Source organism: Microtus oregoni, unplaced genomic scaffold (genome assembly GCF_018167655.1).
Source record: "Microtus oregoni isolate MIOR12 unplaced genomic scaffold, Mior012 000007F_ref0000211, whole genome shotgun sequence".
In the NCBI taxonomy this organism is placed as follows: Eukaryota; Metazoa; Chordata; class Mammalia; order Rodentia; family Cricetidae; genus Microtus; species Microtus oregoni.
This window is the reverse complement of record NW_024543066.1, coordinates 20,188,306-20,205,700: the sequence shown is the minus strand read 5'-3', so window position 1 is coordinate 20,205,700 and position 17,395 is coordinate 20,188,306. Positions and strand designations below refer to the sequence as shown.

The 17,395-nt window shown below is 47.7% G+C and overlaps 1 protein-coding gene across 1 annotated transcript in view; it reads right to left on the bottom strand.

Moving 5' to 3' along the window:
- Positions 1–12,953: 12,953 nt before the first annotated feature.
- Positions 12,954–17,395, bottom strand: part of Lonrf2 (LON peptidase N-terminal domain and ring finger 2) — a 35,484-nt gene continuing 31,042 nt past the window's right edge. Inside the window, exon 12 of the mRNA XM_041655717.1 lies at positions 12,954–16,444. Within this exon, the coding sequence (XP_041511651.1) occupies positions 16,250–16,444 (195 nt within the window). The 3' untranslated portion in view covers positions 12,954–16,249. The remainder of the gene's footprint in view (positions 16,445–17,395) is intronic.

The window sequence follows — 17,395 nt, the reverse complement described above, 5'->3', positions numbered from 1 at the left end:
GGGAGGACCTAGGACTTAACACAGGGCAGGGAACCCGGACTGCTCTGTGGACTGGAGAGGGAGGGGGAGAGGAGTGGGGGGAGGGGGAGAAGGGTGGGAGGAGGGGGAGAAGGGTGGGAGGAGGGGAAGGGAAATGGGAGGCTGGGAGGAGGTGGAAACTTGTTTTTTGTTTATGTTTTTTTTTCTTCTTTTCGCAATAAAAAAAAAAAAAAGAAAAAAAAAAAGACCCGCCTCTTACATTTACCCAAACAGTGCCACCAGCTGGGGGCTGAGTGTTCAAACACCTGAGTCTATTGGGGACGGTCTCATTCAAACCATCACAAGAAGGCACCAAACAGATAAGTGATGGGAGTCATCTGCCACCTCCCTGAAGAAAGGGTGTCTACATGCATTATTGGAATAGCAGACAAGGAATTTTTCTCTTCTTACCCACTTATTTTATTCAGTCACTGCTTGCATCAGCACGGATCCATTTACTTTATGCACTGTATTCTTCTGGCCCTGTAGTCGGTTACTGCAGTGTTCACCACTGGGAACTCAACTAGGTGTCGCCTGCGTTGCTTTGGGACACCCTCATCTTTATGTTCTTTGAGTACTTTCTTTTTCCTCACCACACAGCATGCCAAGGCTCAGCTTGCTTATTTCTTCACTCTGACCTAGATGCAACCATTGCTCTAAGAAGCCCTGGATTTATCGCTCTATTTATCCATTTATTTATTTAGAAAGATGGGATTACAATCCAGGTTTTGGTGCTTGGTTAGACACCAGGACATTTCATTCTAATGCACAGCAAGGCTCGGGACCCAGTGAGTTAAAGTCACGGTGCTCCTCGGTCCTGTTGCCCATGAGAGTTTAACTTGATGTCAGCTGGCTCTTGTGGGTTCATCAAGCTCTGTGTGGTACAGAACTCCATCACCTGTCATAAACTATTTACAGATAGGGAGACACACATTTTCACACGCATCAATGGAAACTGGCTTTTACAAAGGCATAACTATGCATCATTCACTGTAATACTTCTTGTAGTTTAAGTATTAGCAGAATTGATGTTCTAATGCCAACTTCTCTCTGAGCACAGTCCTCTTAGCACCGAGAGAACATAGAGAGTAAAGAGTTTAGCCTCTCAAGGTACGAAGACCAGAGGATCTAATCCAAGACATTGGAGAGCAAGGCATTGAGGGATCCAAATTCTTTCCAGAACCAGCAAGAGAGTACTTGGTTTGAAGTGTGTGTGTGTGTGTGTGTGTGTGTGTGTGTAGGAAGGTGAGTGACTAGGTATGACTGAGTACACACACCACACACACACACGTAGTATGAGTGTGTGTACTTCAGTTTTGAGGTGTGAACAGATGTACATGAGAATGTTGGTAGGCACAAGGGGAGGCATTAGTGTGCATGACTAAGATGTGTGAGTGTGTATGTGTGTATGAGCATTAGAGAGTGTAAGGTCAGAATCGGACAGATCAACTCTTTGACACCCATTTACCTTCTTCATTCCACACAGAATGCTGGCGAGTGCCTCCTCAGCCGCCTTCTGAAAGGAGATTGGGGTCTCCGGAACAGGGGCTCCTTGCCAAGCCTCATCCTCCCCTATCTCCTGAGAACCCGGGTGCACAAAACAGTGAAATATTTCCCCTGTCACCATTAATGATGGCTCCACAAGTTCCCAGAGAGCAGAGTTAACTCATTCCCATAATTAGCAATTTTCTGATATCCTACCAACACCAGTTAATTATTTCCCCTGGAGACAAAGCAGACTCATAGAACGCCACTAGTCAGAGGGCGCACCCGGTCCAGAAGCTCAGACACACACTGCTTGACCGTTACATTGCCCCTGGTTTCCAGACAGGCTTGGTGACCTGGCGTGTGACCGTGAGACAGAGGTAAGTGAGGGTCTGTTACCACTGTGGGAGCCCAAACTGCTCCCTATTGGGCTTGCTCCTCTGCTGGCTCAAAAACACCAGAGCTCTGGAGACACGCTAACCATCCTGCCAGCCCTTCACCGACACCATGACAAGACCAAAACACCCCCAACCTGGTCCGAGGTCCCAGGGAGCAGAAAAGAAGCCTTCATCTCCACCTCTTCCAGGTGGCCAGACACGCTAATAACCCCCACTTTCTCTAAGGCCACTTGCACAGTGTTTGAGGGTCACACTGACCAGCTCAGGGTCACAGAAGCACATTAACACAGTTACTGTCCACCCCTGCAGGCAGGACCTCCCACAGGGGGCCTTAATGTATTGCTGGAAGAAAAGAGCCTGGGCCCAGATGTGGCTCACAAACACCTGGGACAGATGGCCACCTCACCTCTAGTGACACCTCAGCTCGCTCCCTGGTGAAAACAAGAAGCCAGCAGTGAGAGCTCTGCTCACACTCCCACTGGAACAAACCACAAACCCACAGAGACTCATTTGACGAAGAGAAGAAAATCAACCCCGAGGCTATTTTTGTTGAGCGACAATAATGGTTCGAGTGGACACTGGGCTTTCTCACCTCAGTTACTCAAATGGCAACCCCAGTTGGGTTCTCTTTTCACAAGAGAGAAAGTCCCTCCTCGGGAAAGTTCTGCAGGCTCTTACCTGATGCCTCTCCGTATTCAAATCTCTTTTTAGGAGCTGTAGCTTCTTAGGAAGCTCTCAGTTCCAGCAAAATGGAGAGGAAAGTACAGAGATCTGCAGGGTGCCTTAGGTCTCTCCCCACACAGTCTCGCTCCTGCAGACGCCCCCCCACCAGAGTGGCCCACTCATTATAACTGACGAGCCCCAGGACACATTCTTACCACCCAAGGTCCACTGTGTCATCCGCGTTTGCTTTTAGGGTTGGACAGTCTATGCATTTGGTTCAATGTAGGATGGCATGGACCCATCCCATAATATGCATGGTGGCTTCCCACCCTAACGACTCTAGCTTTGCTTCTGCCTCCTCCTTCTCTGAGCCTGACTTGGCCATCACTCATCTTGCTACTTCTGAATGTTCCAGAACTCAGACTGGATTTGTTTTTATAATTTGTTCATGGAGGGACAGCAGACAGACAATGGGAAGGATGGACTCAAGATTAAGGACAAAGGTGTTGAAGCAATGGCTCAGTGGTAAAGTGCTTGCTGATGCCAGTGGTCTGAGTTCAAATCCCCAAAGCCCACCTAAAGCGGGTGAAGCTCCTCTGTAAACAGGGCTCCTATTGGGATGGGAGATGGAAAGAAATCCCAGAAGCTCACGGATTAGCTAGTTCAGCTAAGATAGCATCAGAGAGACAACAAAACAAGACACAAACAAAACCACTGCATCAGACAAGGTGAAAATTGAGGACCAACAATATCTGAGGTTATCTCCTGACCTCCACACGCATGCCTAACCCATATAAACATGCACTTGTAGCGCGCACGCGCACACACACACATGCACGCGATTAAGGGTGAAAATGAGCAATTAAGATTTCTTCTTCCGCTGGGCAGTGGCACATGCCTTTAATCCCAGCTAGCATGTGCAAAGCACAGGTTCCCTAAATGCCATTCCTGGTGGCTTTATAGAGTGTGTGTGTGTGTGTGTGTGTGTGTGTGCGCGCGCGCGCGCGCGCACGCATGCGTTGCATGCGTGCACGTGTGCCTGTCCCAGGTGGCTGGAACATTTCTGATCAAGAAAAACAGTAGACTAACGCAAGCTTACCCAAGGCTCCTGAAGAAAACTCCAATTACTCCCATGGCTTTGTCTTATTATTTTTTTATTGCATTTTAGCTTTATGACATGGGACCTCTTACGGGTAAAAATCTCATCAGATCACAAACACAGCTTTTTTCTGAACTAACTAACTATGCATATGTGGGTCAGAGTCCCAGGATGCTAGAAATGCCTCCCCACAAGGCCCAGCCATCCCTACCCATACCTCCTGGGCCCTGGGGCTGGCCAGATTCTGGATTTCACCAGAATGCTGAGCCCTGTGCTCACTCTCTAACTGAAGCTCTTTCAAGCCAGGCATTAATTTGCTACAGCCCTTGTGAATCCAAGCTACACTCGGGCATCTACCAGCAAAGGAGCAAACAACCCTCAGAAAACAGATGACGGGCGCTTGGAAAAGTGGCTCAGCAGGCGGTAAGAGCACCGGCTATTCTACTGCAAGGCCCCTATGGCATCCATAATGCCAGTTCCAGATGATCTGAGACCCTCTTAGGACTCTTTGACCTATATGGGCACCAGGCATGCCTGCATGTAGTACACAGACATGCATGCAGACAAAACAGTTTCACACATAGAATAAATACAAAATTTTAAAAAATAAAACCAAAACAGACTGCAGGATTCACAGCCCACCAGCTTTGGGTTGAGGACAAGTTATGAGACAATATGTATTTATCAAGTACCTACTGCATACAGGACAGTGGAAGCAGAGACCACAGTGTCCTTCGAGGGCAATGGCTCTCAACCTGTGGGTCATGACCCCTTTGGAGGGTCAAACGACCTTTTCTCAGGGGTCACCTAAGGCCATTGAAAAACACAGGTATTTACATTACAACTCATAACAGTAGCAAGATTACAGTTAAGAAGTAGTAACAAAAATGATCTTAAGGTTGGGGTCACCTCAGCATGAGGAACTGTACTCAAGAATTTCAGCATTAAAAAGGGTGAGAACCACCGCTCTAGAGCTTCAGAGGGAAAGATCACCTACCTCTCTTAGCCCAGAGCTGTTTCTCCACTGGGAAATGTTTGGTTTATCCCACAGATGATAAAACCAAAACCTTCTGCCACATCACGAGAGCAAAGATATTTTCAACACCAAAAGTTAGTGAGGATTTCCTAAAAATAAATAATAAATAAAATAAAAATAAATAAATGATTTGTGTGTGTATAAATTAACATATCAGATAATACATTAACCATGTAGTATGTCATAAATATGTCATGTGCATTTTATATAATAAATAGTATATTTTTAAATGCCGTTTTTCTTATTTATTTGTTTTGCAGTGAGCATCTGCTGCAGTTGGAGAGCTCTCAAGAGCTCCGAGCAGCGCTGGATGCACCCCCACTTCCTCCTACACAGTGTTCCTTCTCAACCTTCCTAGTGCTGAGACCCTTTACTACAGTTCCTCACATTGTGGTGACCCTCAACCGTAAAACTATTTTTGTTGCTACTTCACAATGATAGTTTTGCTGCCATTATGAATTGCAATGTAAATACTTTTAGAGATAGAGGTTTGCCAAAGAGGTCGCGATCCACAGGTAGAGAACCCCTGCTACGCCTTGAAGGCGGGCTTTACGACATCCCACCTGTAAAAGCTGGCCAACTGGGCTCCACCAAACACGCCTGAGATGGGCACAGGCTTGGTCACTGCCTCCTGGCACCTGGGTACCCACAGTTCAGTGGTGCACCTTGCTGGACTCCTTTATGTAGTGAAGGTCGGACTAAGATTCAGTTTTGTTTCAGAGGCTTATCTGTGAGGGCCTGTTTTTTGGCCGTTTCCTCAGAATTGAAACATTCCCTTCCGGAGAAAGAGATCGGGGAGGCTCCAGGAACAAAGGGCAACATGTCTAGAGAAACAAAACTTGGAAGGTTCTGGGGGGTGCCCTAGCCTGGCTATATAAACAGAAGTAAACACTTGCTGGGTGCGGAGATTCTGACCACTGAGCTGGAGCAGAGGCTTCTCTGTCTAGCTTCCTGTAAGCCGTGCCGAGCCCTCGGCTTGCAATTCTCACGAGTGGTCACCATGCGGGGGTGGGCTTTTCCCAGAGGCCCTGCTTTTGAGTCATCTCTGCTTCTTGTAAATCACCCCTCCCCCACATCCTTGATAGTAACCTCAATTAAAAACCCACTGGCTCACCAAGTTGGACATCAGTACAATCATCCCTTTGGTCTGTTGTGGGCTCCCTTTCTGGGGTGAGTAGGTGTGTGCGTGTGTGTACGCACGCACGTGCATCATCTCCCAGGGAAAAAGTCTGTCGCCCTACAGGAAATGCAAAGACGATCTTCAAAGGCAGAGTCCGGCCCAAGCTCCAGTTGAGTTCGTGCACCCAGAGCACGTGGCGTGTGGAAGCGACGAGAAAACTGCACCAAGTCCTGAGTAGATGTCCTTGAAAGGACATGACTGGACGTAGTGGAGTTCAGCTGTCAACTTCCTTAGCTCTGCCTAGGCCGGCTGGAAACCCCTGCTGTGTCACCCGTGGTGGCTGTGCTGTTCCACTTCACTGGCTTGGAACTCAGATCTCAGAAACTTGCCAACACCACCGATTCCCACCAACACTTTCTCCATGAGCCAATGGGCAAATAAAATATCTTTGCAGGTGGAAGGTGCCTGAGACAACTGTCCAAAGTCACAGTCGGCCCTTCCGAGGACCCGTGCACCAGCCAGTCCCCACCCTCCCGCACGCTGCTCTCTTCGTGCGGTATCTAGGCTACCGTGCCCCAAGCTCAATGACTGGAGGCTCCGATGGTGGCTGTAGTCCGGCAGAGTCCACACAGGAGGTGGAGGCCAACACCTATAACCCATCCCCCAACCTTGGGCTAGGCCAGCTGTGCTGTGGGATAGGGGTTTCTCTTAGGGGTCGGCTCCAAGAAGCCCCGTGGCTAGACACACCTGTCTTCTCCAGGAAGTTAGACTGAAAGCTCAGGTGGGCTGAGAACTGCCTACCCACAAGCCTCTTGGGTGTGGAGCCTGGTGGCAGGCTCCTGCCACAGAAAGATGGGCTTCCTGGGCGCCCAGGTTCACCCCATGTTCTATGCCTCACCCACATTCACAGCAGCCCCAGAATGAATGAGACTTTCCATCTCCCAAGTCACAGAAGACACCCCAATGTGGCTTCTAAGTGCAGTCGCTAAGCGCCCCCCTCCAGATCCACCTCCAGAGGCTGAATAAATCTAGACTTGAGGGGGGATGCCCACTCACTCGATGAGCATCTAGACAAGGTGTGCAGATCCGGCCAACCTAAAAGCCAACTGCTAATGGCCTGCACTAAAGTCCTGGGATCTGGGGTGATACTGGCCAAGTTGCTAGGGTGAGGTAAAAGGCCTGTCCCCTCTTTCCCCAGTGTGTGAATGTAGGTAAGCTTGCCTGACTCTCCCAGACTCCTTCCTGCCTTCCTCTGTGAAGTGTAACAGTAACTGTGGAAATCTCGGGGTCTCCCTGTGAGCAGCCCACACATGCCAGTGGCTGTGGCATATTGTGATTGTCACGGCTGTCACTGCTCCTCTGATGACGGCTTAATCAACAGTGGCCATGATCAAGAGCCATTCACTCTCACCTCCATCATGTTCATCTGCCCCAGTAGGACAGCCTACGCTGGCACCTACCTCTGGCCCTGTGGTACTTAGTCTGCTGTTGTAGGAGTTCCTAAGAAAGCCACCAGTCTTGCAGGTGGAAAGCTGGGCTGTGGGGAGGGGAGCCACATCCCTTCCCTATGGACCAGTGGGAATTATGTCTGGTTAACTGGTCACTAGCTCGCTGCTAGATGCCATAGCAGAAAGGATGAGAGAAAACAATGCTAGGGGCTGATGAGGGGAGGTGGGCAAGGCAGGGGTGGGGATGCCAAAGAGCGGAGGGCCACTCTAAGGAGGGTAACACTGGCATCACACTGATAGCTCCTCGTCCTTCAGAGCAGGGCTTCTGAAACACACTCTGTCAAGACCAGCTTGTTAACACCTGTTCATCTCCATCCCTGAGCTTGTGATTAGGTTGCGAGAGGGGCCCAGGGTTTGCCACGTAAAATTCCAGGTGATGCCAATGGTGCCGGAGAGCAGACTTTGAGAAACAATGCTGCAATTCCAAGCCCAGTAACTCATTAGTCAAACTAATTCACCGGCAGGCAAAATTGAACAAATGAACCAAGCAATAACATGAGACAATTTTTTGGGGGGGTGGGGGTTTGCTGTGGACACTCAAGACCCAGTTCCAAACCAAACAGAAATTCAGACCAAGCAGGAAAGAAAGAAGAGTAAGTCCAGATCTCATGGGGGGGTGTGCCCTCAAAGAACAGATTAGAAGCCCTCAACATTCAAGGATGTGTTTCAGTGAGTCCCCATACTTGTGAAGATGTGAGCCCCACTGACTGATGACACAGAGGCCCTACCCCTGTGCCTGCAGTTTACCCGAGAAGGCAGCAGAGGTCTCCCTTGGCCTCAGAAGGCTTCGGTGGTCCTTTTGGCCCTGCCTTCCCCAGGCTGCTCTGAGCCGTGCCTCTCCTCTCTCCTCTCCTCCCCTCCCCTCTCCTCTTTGTAGTCCCAAACTTGGAAGTGAAGTCAGGGCAGATTGCTCGCCCGAGACTTCCCTGATGCTATGTGCATCAATCCCAAACCAAGGTACATGTCACAATCCCTAGTGTGTAAATAAGACAAAGCAAGGATGCGGGATTCCAGGCAGCTAGCCCAAGGTTGCTCACCTTGAAGGATGGTTCTCTGACACCATCACCAGCAGATCAAGCCAGAAACTGATTTACCACATTGGACTCCCAACTCCCTGGCCTTGACCTTGATTTATTGGATAGTTGTTTCCTCCCAGAGAGAGGCTCTGTAACTCCTGAGCCTCCTGAGCTGAGTACCAATGCAGCAGGTACAGGAATTCCCATCATTAGAATAGCCAGAGAGAATCAGAGTAACATCTCAGATGGCTGCTCCCTCGTTCAAAGCCCACCACGTCCAACAGCAGAGGGGACTGGGTCCCAGAAGCTCAGCTTGGCAGAAAGGGGGAGGTCTCATCCTGCCGATAGGTGGCTGGTTTCCATCTAAACCCTTCCAGACAGGCTGCCTGGCTGGTGTTCCTTCATTCCTGAGGATGCAATGACCCCATGTGGCCATTGCTGAGCATAGCCGCCTGCAGGGTGTGACAGCTATTTCTCCATCAAGCTTCTGTGCGTTGAGCTTTTAGGAGAGTTTGTCCCTAGCCCCCTTGACTGTGAGACCACAGCCCCCGGCGTGGTCTGAGCACACCCCTCAGCCATTGCTGGAGAAGATGTGAACATCATTGTGTTCAAGGTGACTGACTCTTGGGTCTGCTTTTCCCTGCAGGATCCTACCCTCACCCCTTCCCAGCCCCTCCCAGCATCTTAGGAACAGGTGAGACCAAGGGAATTGTGTGACCCGTAGACGCAGGAGATGGAAATGAGAGACTTTTACACAGAACTGGGAGGGTCGACAGGGATTGGTTCAAGCCACATTCACGTTTATAAGTGCAAGTGGACCAGAAGCACTGGAGGAGAAGTTTCTCCTAATGCCACCCCAGATGATATGTATGGATGGGGGAGGAATTGCCTGTGGCGGCCACTGACATGTGCTGAGCTTGACACAGCTTAGGAAGGGTTTTTATCCCTCCCACACCTGATCTTAAGTCCCCTGAACATAGGTAGGTGGTTTGGTGGGGTATGTCCTCACCTGCTTCTGTTTCCCCGCACCTCACTTCCATTCCTCCGGCTATAAATAAAACCTGACTGAGACACAGGGCAGAGAACTCTGAGCCACTACTCCCCCTAGTGCCTGTCTGGTTCTTTTCTGAAATGGCAAATAAAGTCAATTAAAATACTCCAAAGCCAGACTGCTGTAATTTATCCTTTAAGAGTCGTAAATGTGAACTCTTAACTGTAAATGGAAGGAATGTTCTGGAACATTCTTAATTGAAGAAGACATGCAGCCACTATTTGAAATAAGAAAGGAAAGAACAGGGGGAAGAAAAGCAAGACCTATTTTCCTCTAAACCCTTCTTTTCTTTGCCCAACTGCTGCTCCCCCAATCTCAAGGAGAAACTCTGCTGTGAGTGAGTGGGGACAGTGTTGGCAATAGTGGCCGGTCTGCCATATACACGTCATATACAGATAGACCTGCACAGACTTGATCTTGCAGCTTCCAAATCTCAGAACTAAATGACTTTCTTTTCTTTTTAAGAAGAGATTTGAGTGTCTTCTGGCCTGGAGATAAAGAAACCCCAAAGCATGGGAGGGCTTCCCTGTTTGCCTCAGTCAGTCCCCTGAGTTTGGAGGGCTTAACATTGACTAAGGGAAGACCACACAGCCCTTGGTTGTGCCCCTGGTTGATCTTTAATTGCCAATACCCCTCCATGTTTGATGTGGCCACTAGATATTCCTCCAACCGTTACTAGCTTTTGCTCTCAACAGCCTGCAGCCTGTCTATTCCACATCTATGAATGACGTCAGAGCTGAAAAACACCAGCTGGACTGCGGTATGCAGAATGGTTGTTAAGGAGAGTCCCAAACTGACATTGATGGACGAGAAAGGGAGGAGGTGTGGGTCAAGGGAGCAGTCAGGTGACAATGCCAGTCTGTCAATAACCTCAATAGCCAGAATGATCCATCAGTGATGGCCCGTGTCAGGCGGAGCCCAGCCTTTATAGACCCATATCGATCAGTCACAGATGTGAGCTGCTTAGGAAGGAATAGAGAGCAGGGGCTGTGGACAGACAGCATGTCCGGCCAGTGGCCAGCAGGCAGTGCTTCATTGTAAGAGCCAGGGCAGTACATTCTCAGGCTAGCTACAGTCCACACTAAGCCTCTTTGATTTGCTTTTAAGTGTGGATTCTGGAAGAATCTCCGGCAAGATCTCTGTTGACTTCCTTCTTAGGAGAAACTCAAGGAGGCAGGGTGTGGGTACATGGCTCGGTGGCAGAACAGCTGCCCAGTCATGCGGGAATTCCTGTATTTGCTATCTAGGACCTTAGAGAAAGAAAATAATAGAGGGGGGTTGAATACCAACATCTTTGGCTGTGCTGCTGGTCCCAGGGCTATAGCTGGTGTCCCACCGTTCCCATCTATACCATCCAGTCTGCCCTTGCCCTCAGCAATGTCTCAGCTATTCCCAGGGGCTTTACTGAGAAGTGTGAGCCCCTCATCTTCCATCTAGGGTGACTACACCTGGTTATTACTCTCTACACCTAACAGAGACATCTCAGGGGTCACCTCCATTCCACACTTCTCTTCCCCAGCGTGTGACAGCAGCTGGGCAATCCCTTCCTCTTTCTGGTTAAACACCTTTCCCCCGCACCGGAAGGGCAACTGCTCCTGGTCATCCTTAAATGTCCAGCTTGAAACTTAAGGTTGGATGTGTGATTCAGCTAGCTTTGGTCATCTTTTCAGACAGAAGTCTCCCTTGAGAAGCAGCTGTTTCGAGCTTTCACCAAGGGCTTTGGAAAGCACTTATGTTCCAAGAGGTTCCTGGGAATTAGAAGTACCACTCGTTGGTTCTCAGACCCTCGGGTCCTCCTCTACGGGGACAGAATACTTTGTAAAGTTGATTAACCCTAAGTGTCTCCTGCATTCTGGAGAGTGGCATTCTGTTCTGTTTGTTTGTTTTTAAAGATTTATTTATTACGTATACAACATTCCCTACATGTATGCCTGCATGCCAGATCTCATTATAGATGGCTGTGAGCCACCATGTGATTGCTGGGAATTGAACTCAGAACCTCTAGAAGAGCAGCCAGTGCTCTTAACCTCTGAGTCATCTCTCCAGCCCGGCATTCTGTTCTTGTATCTCTGAATTGGCCCTGTGCCATTATCAGGCCACCCTGACTTCCTGTGAGCCTAGGTGGGTCCCATAATGTAGTCCCCTGGACACAGTTCTCATACCTTTATTCTATAAGGAGGATCTCCAGTCCTTTGAGAGTGACACAGGATACCCAGTGCCGACAGAGAAGCACTCTGGGAGTACTCTGGCGGCACTTCTAAAGATCTCTGTGGTCAGAACAGGCAGGGGATCTGTCTATTTCTACTAGAATGAGCCACCGGCCTTAATAAGGTGAAAGGAATCCGCTGTGATGAGTTTGTTGCAAGCTCAGACTTGTCTGTTGTGGCAAGTTGGGGACTTGTACGGTACAGCAGTAATTATGAAAACTTTGTCAAATGAATGCCTGCACCATCGGATTCCTTCACGGCCTCCACCCTTCCCACCATTGAGCCAGCACTGGGTGGCCAATGACTGAGACATCTTGTGTATTAGCTCACGAGGCACCTCTTCTGTGGGGGAGGATGGTTTCCAGAAAGCCAACACAAAATATGATAGTCATCCTTCTCTGTCTATTGTCCACAGATGCTCCAACATGCCTCTGCATCAGACCCCGTCCCAAGCTTTCCAGGCCTTCCAGGTTCCTAACACCAGACGAACTATTTGGTGCTGCCTGAGAGGCCATCTATATTCTGATTTGGCCTGCTTTCCTTCACCCACAGAGTAAAGGAGCAGGTGCCCTGCCCTCTGTTCTGCCCACGATGAGGCTTATCCTACACAATTCTTTCGAGACTATCCATGAGTGAGGCCATATGGGGCTGTTATTGTTTAAATTACACATCTACACAAAGCCCACTTGAACACCAACTAAACTTGGCCATTTTCTTCTCCGTGTCTGCTCTTATCCGTAACATAGCATGGCTATGAAGTGGTAAGTGCCGCTGGTCCATGAAAGCCTCTGGTTCTGCCTATGTACAACTGGATATTCCTTCTCCATCTTCAGATGGATTCTTGCTGCCCCATGCCACTGAACCTCATCTGCTCTTCATCACAGAAATGATCTTAAAGGGTAATGATTTTTATTGCTGTTTTCTTTAATCCGGGTCTCACACAGCCCAGGTTGGCCTTGAATTCACCATTATAGTTAAGTTTGATCTTGAATGTCTGAGCCTCCTGCCCCATGTCCCAGGTGCTGGGAGTACCCACATGCACACACCATACCCAGTTTATGTGGTTCTGGGGATCAGCTCCGGGCCTTGTGGATGCCGGGCAAACATTCTACCACTGAGCTCCATTTTCAGCCCCATAGAGTGTGTTTTGTGTGTATGATGAAAAGTCACTGGTAGCCTATTCCCTAGTTAGATGGAGTAGTAGTTAAATAGTGGACTGGTTCCACATATCTACTGTGTTGAATAGCATTCCTCCAAAATTCATGTCGAAACAGAACCGGTGAATGTGGCTGTCTTGGTTAGCTTTTCTATTGCTGTGATAAAACACCACAACCAAAACCAACTTAGAACAGAAGGGTTTATTTGGCTTACAGGTCACAGTCTATCACTGAGGGAAGCGAGAGCAGGAACCTAGAGGCAGAAGCTGAAACAGAAACCATGCAGAAGTGCTGCTCACTGGCTTGCTCCCCATGACTTGCTTAGCTGGGTTTCTTATATCCCCAAGACCACCTGCCCAGGGGTGGCACCACAACCACCAGATCAGGTTTTCCCATATCAAACATCAGTTTGCTTGCCCACAGGGCATTTGCATGTGGGCATTAAGAAAACTGAGGTTCCCTCTTCTCAGATGACTGTAGCTTGTGTCATGTTTATAAAACAAGCCAACAAACACACACAACCAACACAGCGGCCTTATCTGAAAACACCGCTGTTTTGCAGATGGGATCAAGTCAGAGGGCGTGCTCTGTAAGGAGAAGGCCATAGGAGTGAGCACTTAGCGAGCAGAAGGCCACACACTAATGAATTGAAGTCCTAGATGTTTATCGAAGAGCCAGGGTACATGGGAGATGGCTAGAAGATGCAAGGGAAATTCTCCCAGAAACTCACAGGATGCATGGCTCCACCACCATCTTGATTTTCATCTTCTAACTTCTACAATTGTGGAATCATGTATTTCTCGTGTTTTCAGCCAGAAGTCTCTGGCGGTTTGTTAGGACCACACCAGAAAGCTAATTTAATATCTTGCACAATCTAGACATTTACCTCGTTATCTGGGAGGGATTATTTACTAAAGAACTGTTACAACATTGTATATGTACGTTTTATCTATCTCAACTATCACATATTAGATACACAATTTCAATTCATTAAAATGAACAGGCAAAGAACACAATGCGGTAAACATTACAACATTTAAAACTGTCCTTGTGTAAGAAACGTACTAACACATCTCTGCCCCAGTCTCAAACAAGAAACAAGAGAGAAGCTGGGTGAATATTCCATATTATATGAATATTTCACTACTGATCTGTAAAGAGGCAGAAGTCTTGACGTTCATTGATATGGACTTCACTCATTCAAACCTGTTCTGAAATAAATTACACACAAGTCACAGTTGGTAACAATCACTTCACGAGTACAACATCAGCTGTTAACATGGTGCAGCGTAAATGGATGAGCTGTGAGCATGCAGCTTTACAGCCTACATATTAACTGCTTTTCCAAAGTTCAGCTACATAGCTAAAACATGAGCTTTGGGACTGTCTGCAATTCTGCAAACAGGTTTTACACATCTAGGGTAGCGAAGGTCTCTTCTGTTGTCTGAGGCTATTACAAGTCGCCACTGTTAAAGCCTTAGCCCATGCAACAGAACTCATGTAACACCTCCATGCCTGACTTGAGTGCTTCCCCCACACAACCCTAGGCAATGGGCCTCTCATCTGTAGAGAACCTGGAGCATCTACTGTTTCTCTCAATGGCATTCGTCATTCACTTGTTTGTAAATTCAGACCCAGGTACAATTTAGAGAGCATGTCCTAAGCTTGGCTGAGGGCAGTGGTGGCACTTTAACTTCATTATGTTGTGCTACTGAAACATTCTGACAACCAGATTCCCCGAGAAGCCCCGGACTACTACTGTGTGCTGTGTGGAGGTGTGCAACGGAACAGAGTGTGGGTGGAACAATCATACCACGGTCCCTTTGGTACCAAAATCCGAACACTTTGGTTGTTCTTCTTGGTGGCATTGTGGCATGGGATTTTACACTAGAACCCTGGGGAGGAGAAGACTCGAGAGAGGCCGACAGAATCAGGATGAACAACATAACGGCTCTGAGTTCAAGAACACAACCAGTTCTAACTTTAAACAAGTCAGAGGTGAGAGTAAAATTTTCCAAACACTAACCCAGCATAGACACCGGAGACACTACGATCACACCAGCTGGACGCTTCCAGATGGAAACAGGAACAATATAATATCCAAAAGAAGGAAGGAAGGAAGGAAGGAAGGAAGGAAGGAAGAGAATAAGTCAAAATCTATTCATTTTCATGGGCAAATTCCAGTAAAGGGTTTCTGCCACAGGAGTTCCAGTTTTGTTTTACTTGGTCAGACGATGTCATAAATGTCAAGAAGACATGACCTGGCAGTGCATTGAAACTGCTTGCTCAAAGGGCTTTTAGCCTCTTTTTAAGATGACATTGAAGATTCATAGTAAAGGAGATGGGTGTTGTATTCTAAGTCCCACGGTGAAGTTGAATTTCAGTTATTGGCAAGCACAATAAAATACATTATCACTGCAATCATAAGGCCTTCCTAATAAAATGCTTGATGGGTTTGATAAACCATCAAGATTTCACACCATAAAATGTACTTAAAAAAAAAAAACAAAAACAAAAACAAAAAACCCAAAAAACAAAAAAACCCCAAAAACCCCACCCCTTGAATGGGCGAAGCAAAAGCCGAACTCGTCACTGGAATTTGCTCAGCAGGGTCTTGTCTGTCAGGATGCTCACCTTACAGACGAAGCAGCCAGCTCAGCACAGCAGTAATGTCTGGGTATTCCAATCCATATTCCCAAACCATGCTGGAGGCCAGGAATTACACCTAGCATTATCAGACTGGAAATTCCCAGTTGAATACACATCCAATGCACATACAGTTTCAATGCATTTCGATTACACTTTCGGGGTGTTTATAAATATATAGTCTCAAAATAGCTGTTATTCTCAGTCTTTTCTATACACAAGATACATATTACATTTGTAACACTCATTTAATTACGACATGCAATTTATAACACCTGGAATTATAGCAGGACATGAAACACGAACACAGCTCTGTCCAGTAATTATGACTTCGTGGGGGGAAAGACTGGACAATGATTCATTTACAAATGAGTTCACCGCAGCAAACAGAGCCCAGGTCTATTTTTGGCGTGCTTGTATTCAATAGACCTGTTTCCACTTGAAAGTGTGGCTCTCACTACCTGGCCACTGGCACACACGTTCTCCATCTATCATCTCAAGACACTGACTAGGAATGTCATCACCTTCAACACCTACATCACATGTCAACCGTGTGTGTGTCCCATGCTGGTAGTGGGCTGGACTCTTGAAATGCCTGCTTTGAAGAGGTTCTCTCACGGGACTCCCCACTGTACCTTCCACTGGGGGTTCAGACTAACCTTGAACAGTGCCAGAGTCCCACAGGCAGACTTGGAATGTGTGAGAAAACTGGTATTTGGCATCTGTCTCATTTATCACATTACTGACAAGCATTTTACAAAGAGCAATGAGGAGGAGGGGCACCGGTCCCCGCCTGCAACTCAGAAACACACAGGGGCTTCCAGCAACCTTCACACAGAGGAAACTCAGTTATCTCCCTGTGCGTTGTTGGCCATCTCTTGGCGACTGTTCATCTTTTGGGTAATGATGGCTAGGATTCGCCGAATGGCAAGCAGCCGCTCTTTCAGGGAGGCCATGCCGAGAATGGCCACCTGAGCCTTGCGTTCCAGCGGCAACACGGCCAGAATCCACCAGGACCAGGCGGGGCCGATAGCGGTGCTCTGTCAAAGACACGAGGAGATCAGCAAAATTAATGTCCAGAACATGGGCTGTTCCCTAATTCAGCTTTTTGTGTAACTAGCAAGCAAAGGCAAGGATGCCACCTTCTGCTGTAGGAACAGGTCAGAGTTCACCAGGCCCTGAGAATGCAGAGTTCCTGTTGAATGTGAGCCACATATTCCAAGGTGCAAGGAAAGGACAAGAAAGGAAACTTGCTGAGAGAAGCTCATTCCACAGAGAAACTCCATGGATTATCCATCTCTGTTCTCCCAAGTGTTCAGATAACGATGCTCACCCACCAGAAAGAAAGATCCTAAATGTCACCTCCAGGTGCCAATGTTGTATGCTATTGCTCTTCAAGTTTTAAGTGGGCTAGCTAAGGCACAATGTTATAAAGGTCAAAAGTATTTGGACAAGTTTGAGTGCCATGGGAAAACCGAACTTAAAGTCAAAGTGGCAAAGTGTGTAACACACGTATGCACACATCACTGTATGTGGTAACTCTTGTGAACTTTTATGTGTAGATAACACACTTCAGTTTTGTTTAGGTACATGTGCATACGCACATTAGCCTTTACTTCACATAATCAAATGAGCATTCTGGGCTGAACTCTAAGCCAACATCGATTCTCAACTGGTTTCTGTTCACGGTGCTGGAATAAAGACATTTAATCCCAAGCCCGTTTGCTTACAAAGTTTAAATTCTCTTCTATTCCCTTTAAAGAGGTACCAACCAGGAGCTAGGGAGAATGGACCGAAGTGGCTTTAGCTTTCGAGTTCGATAACTTCACTGGAGGGTAAGAAATAAACCATGAACCAAAGCTCAAAGGGGCATCTCAAGTAACTGCCAAAAAGATCCTGGCCTGCCCTTCAGAGGTGACCTATAATCTCAATTCTCCCCTTCTCTTATCCCTCAAGACAAAATGCTTAATGAGAAGCACCTCATGAACAAT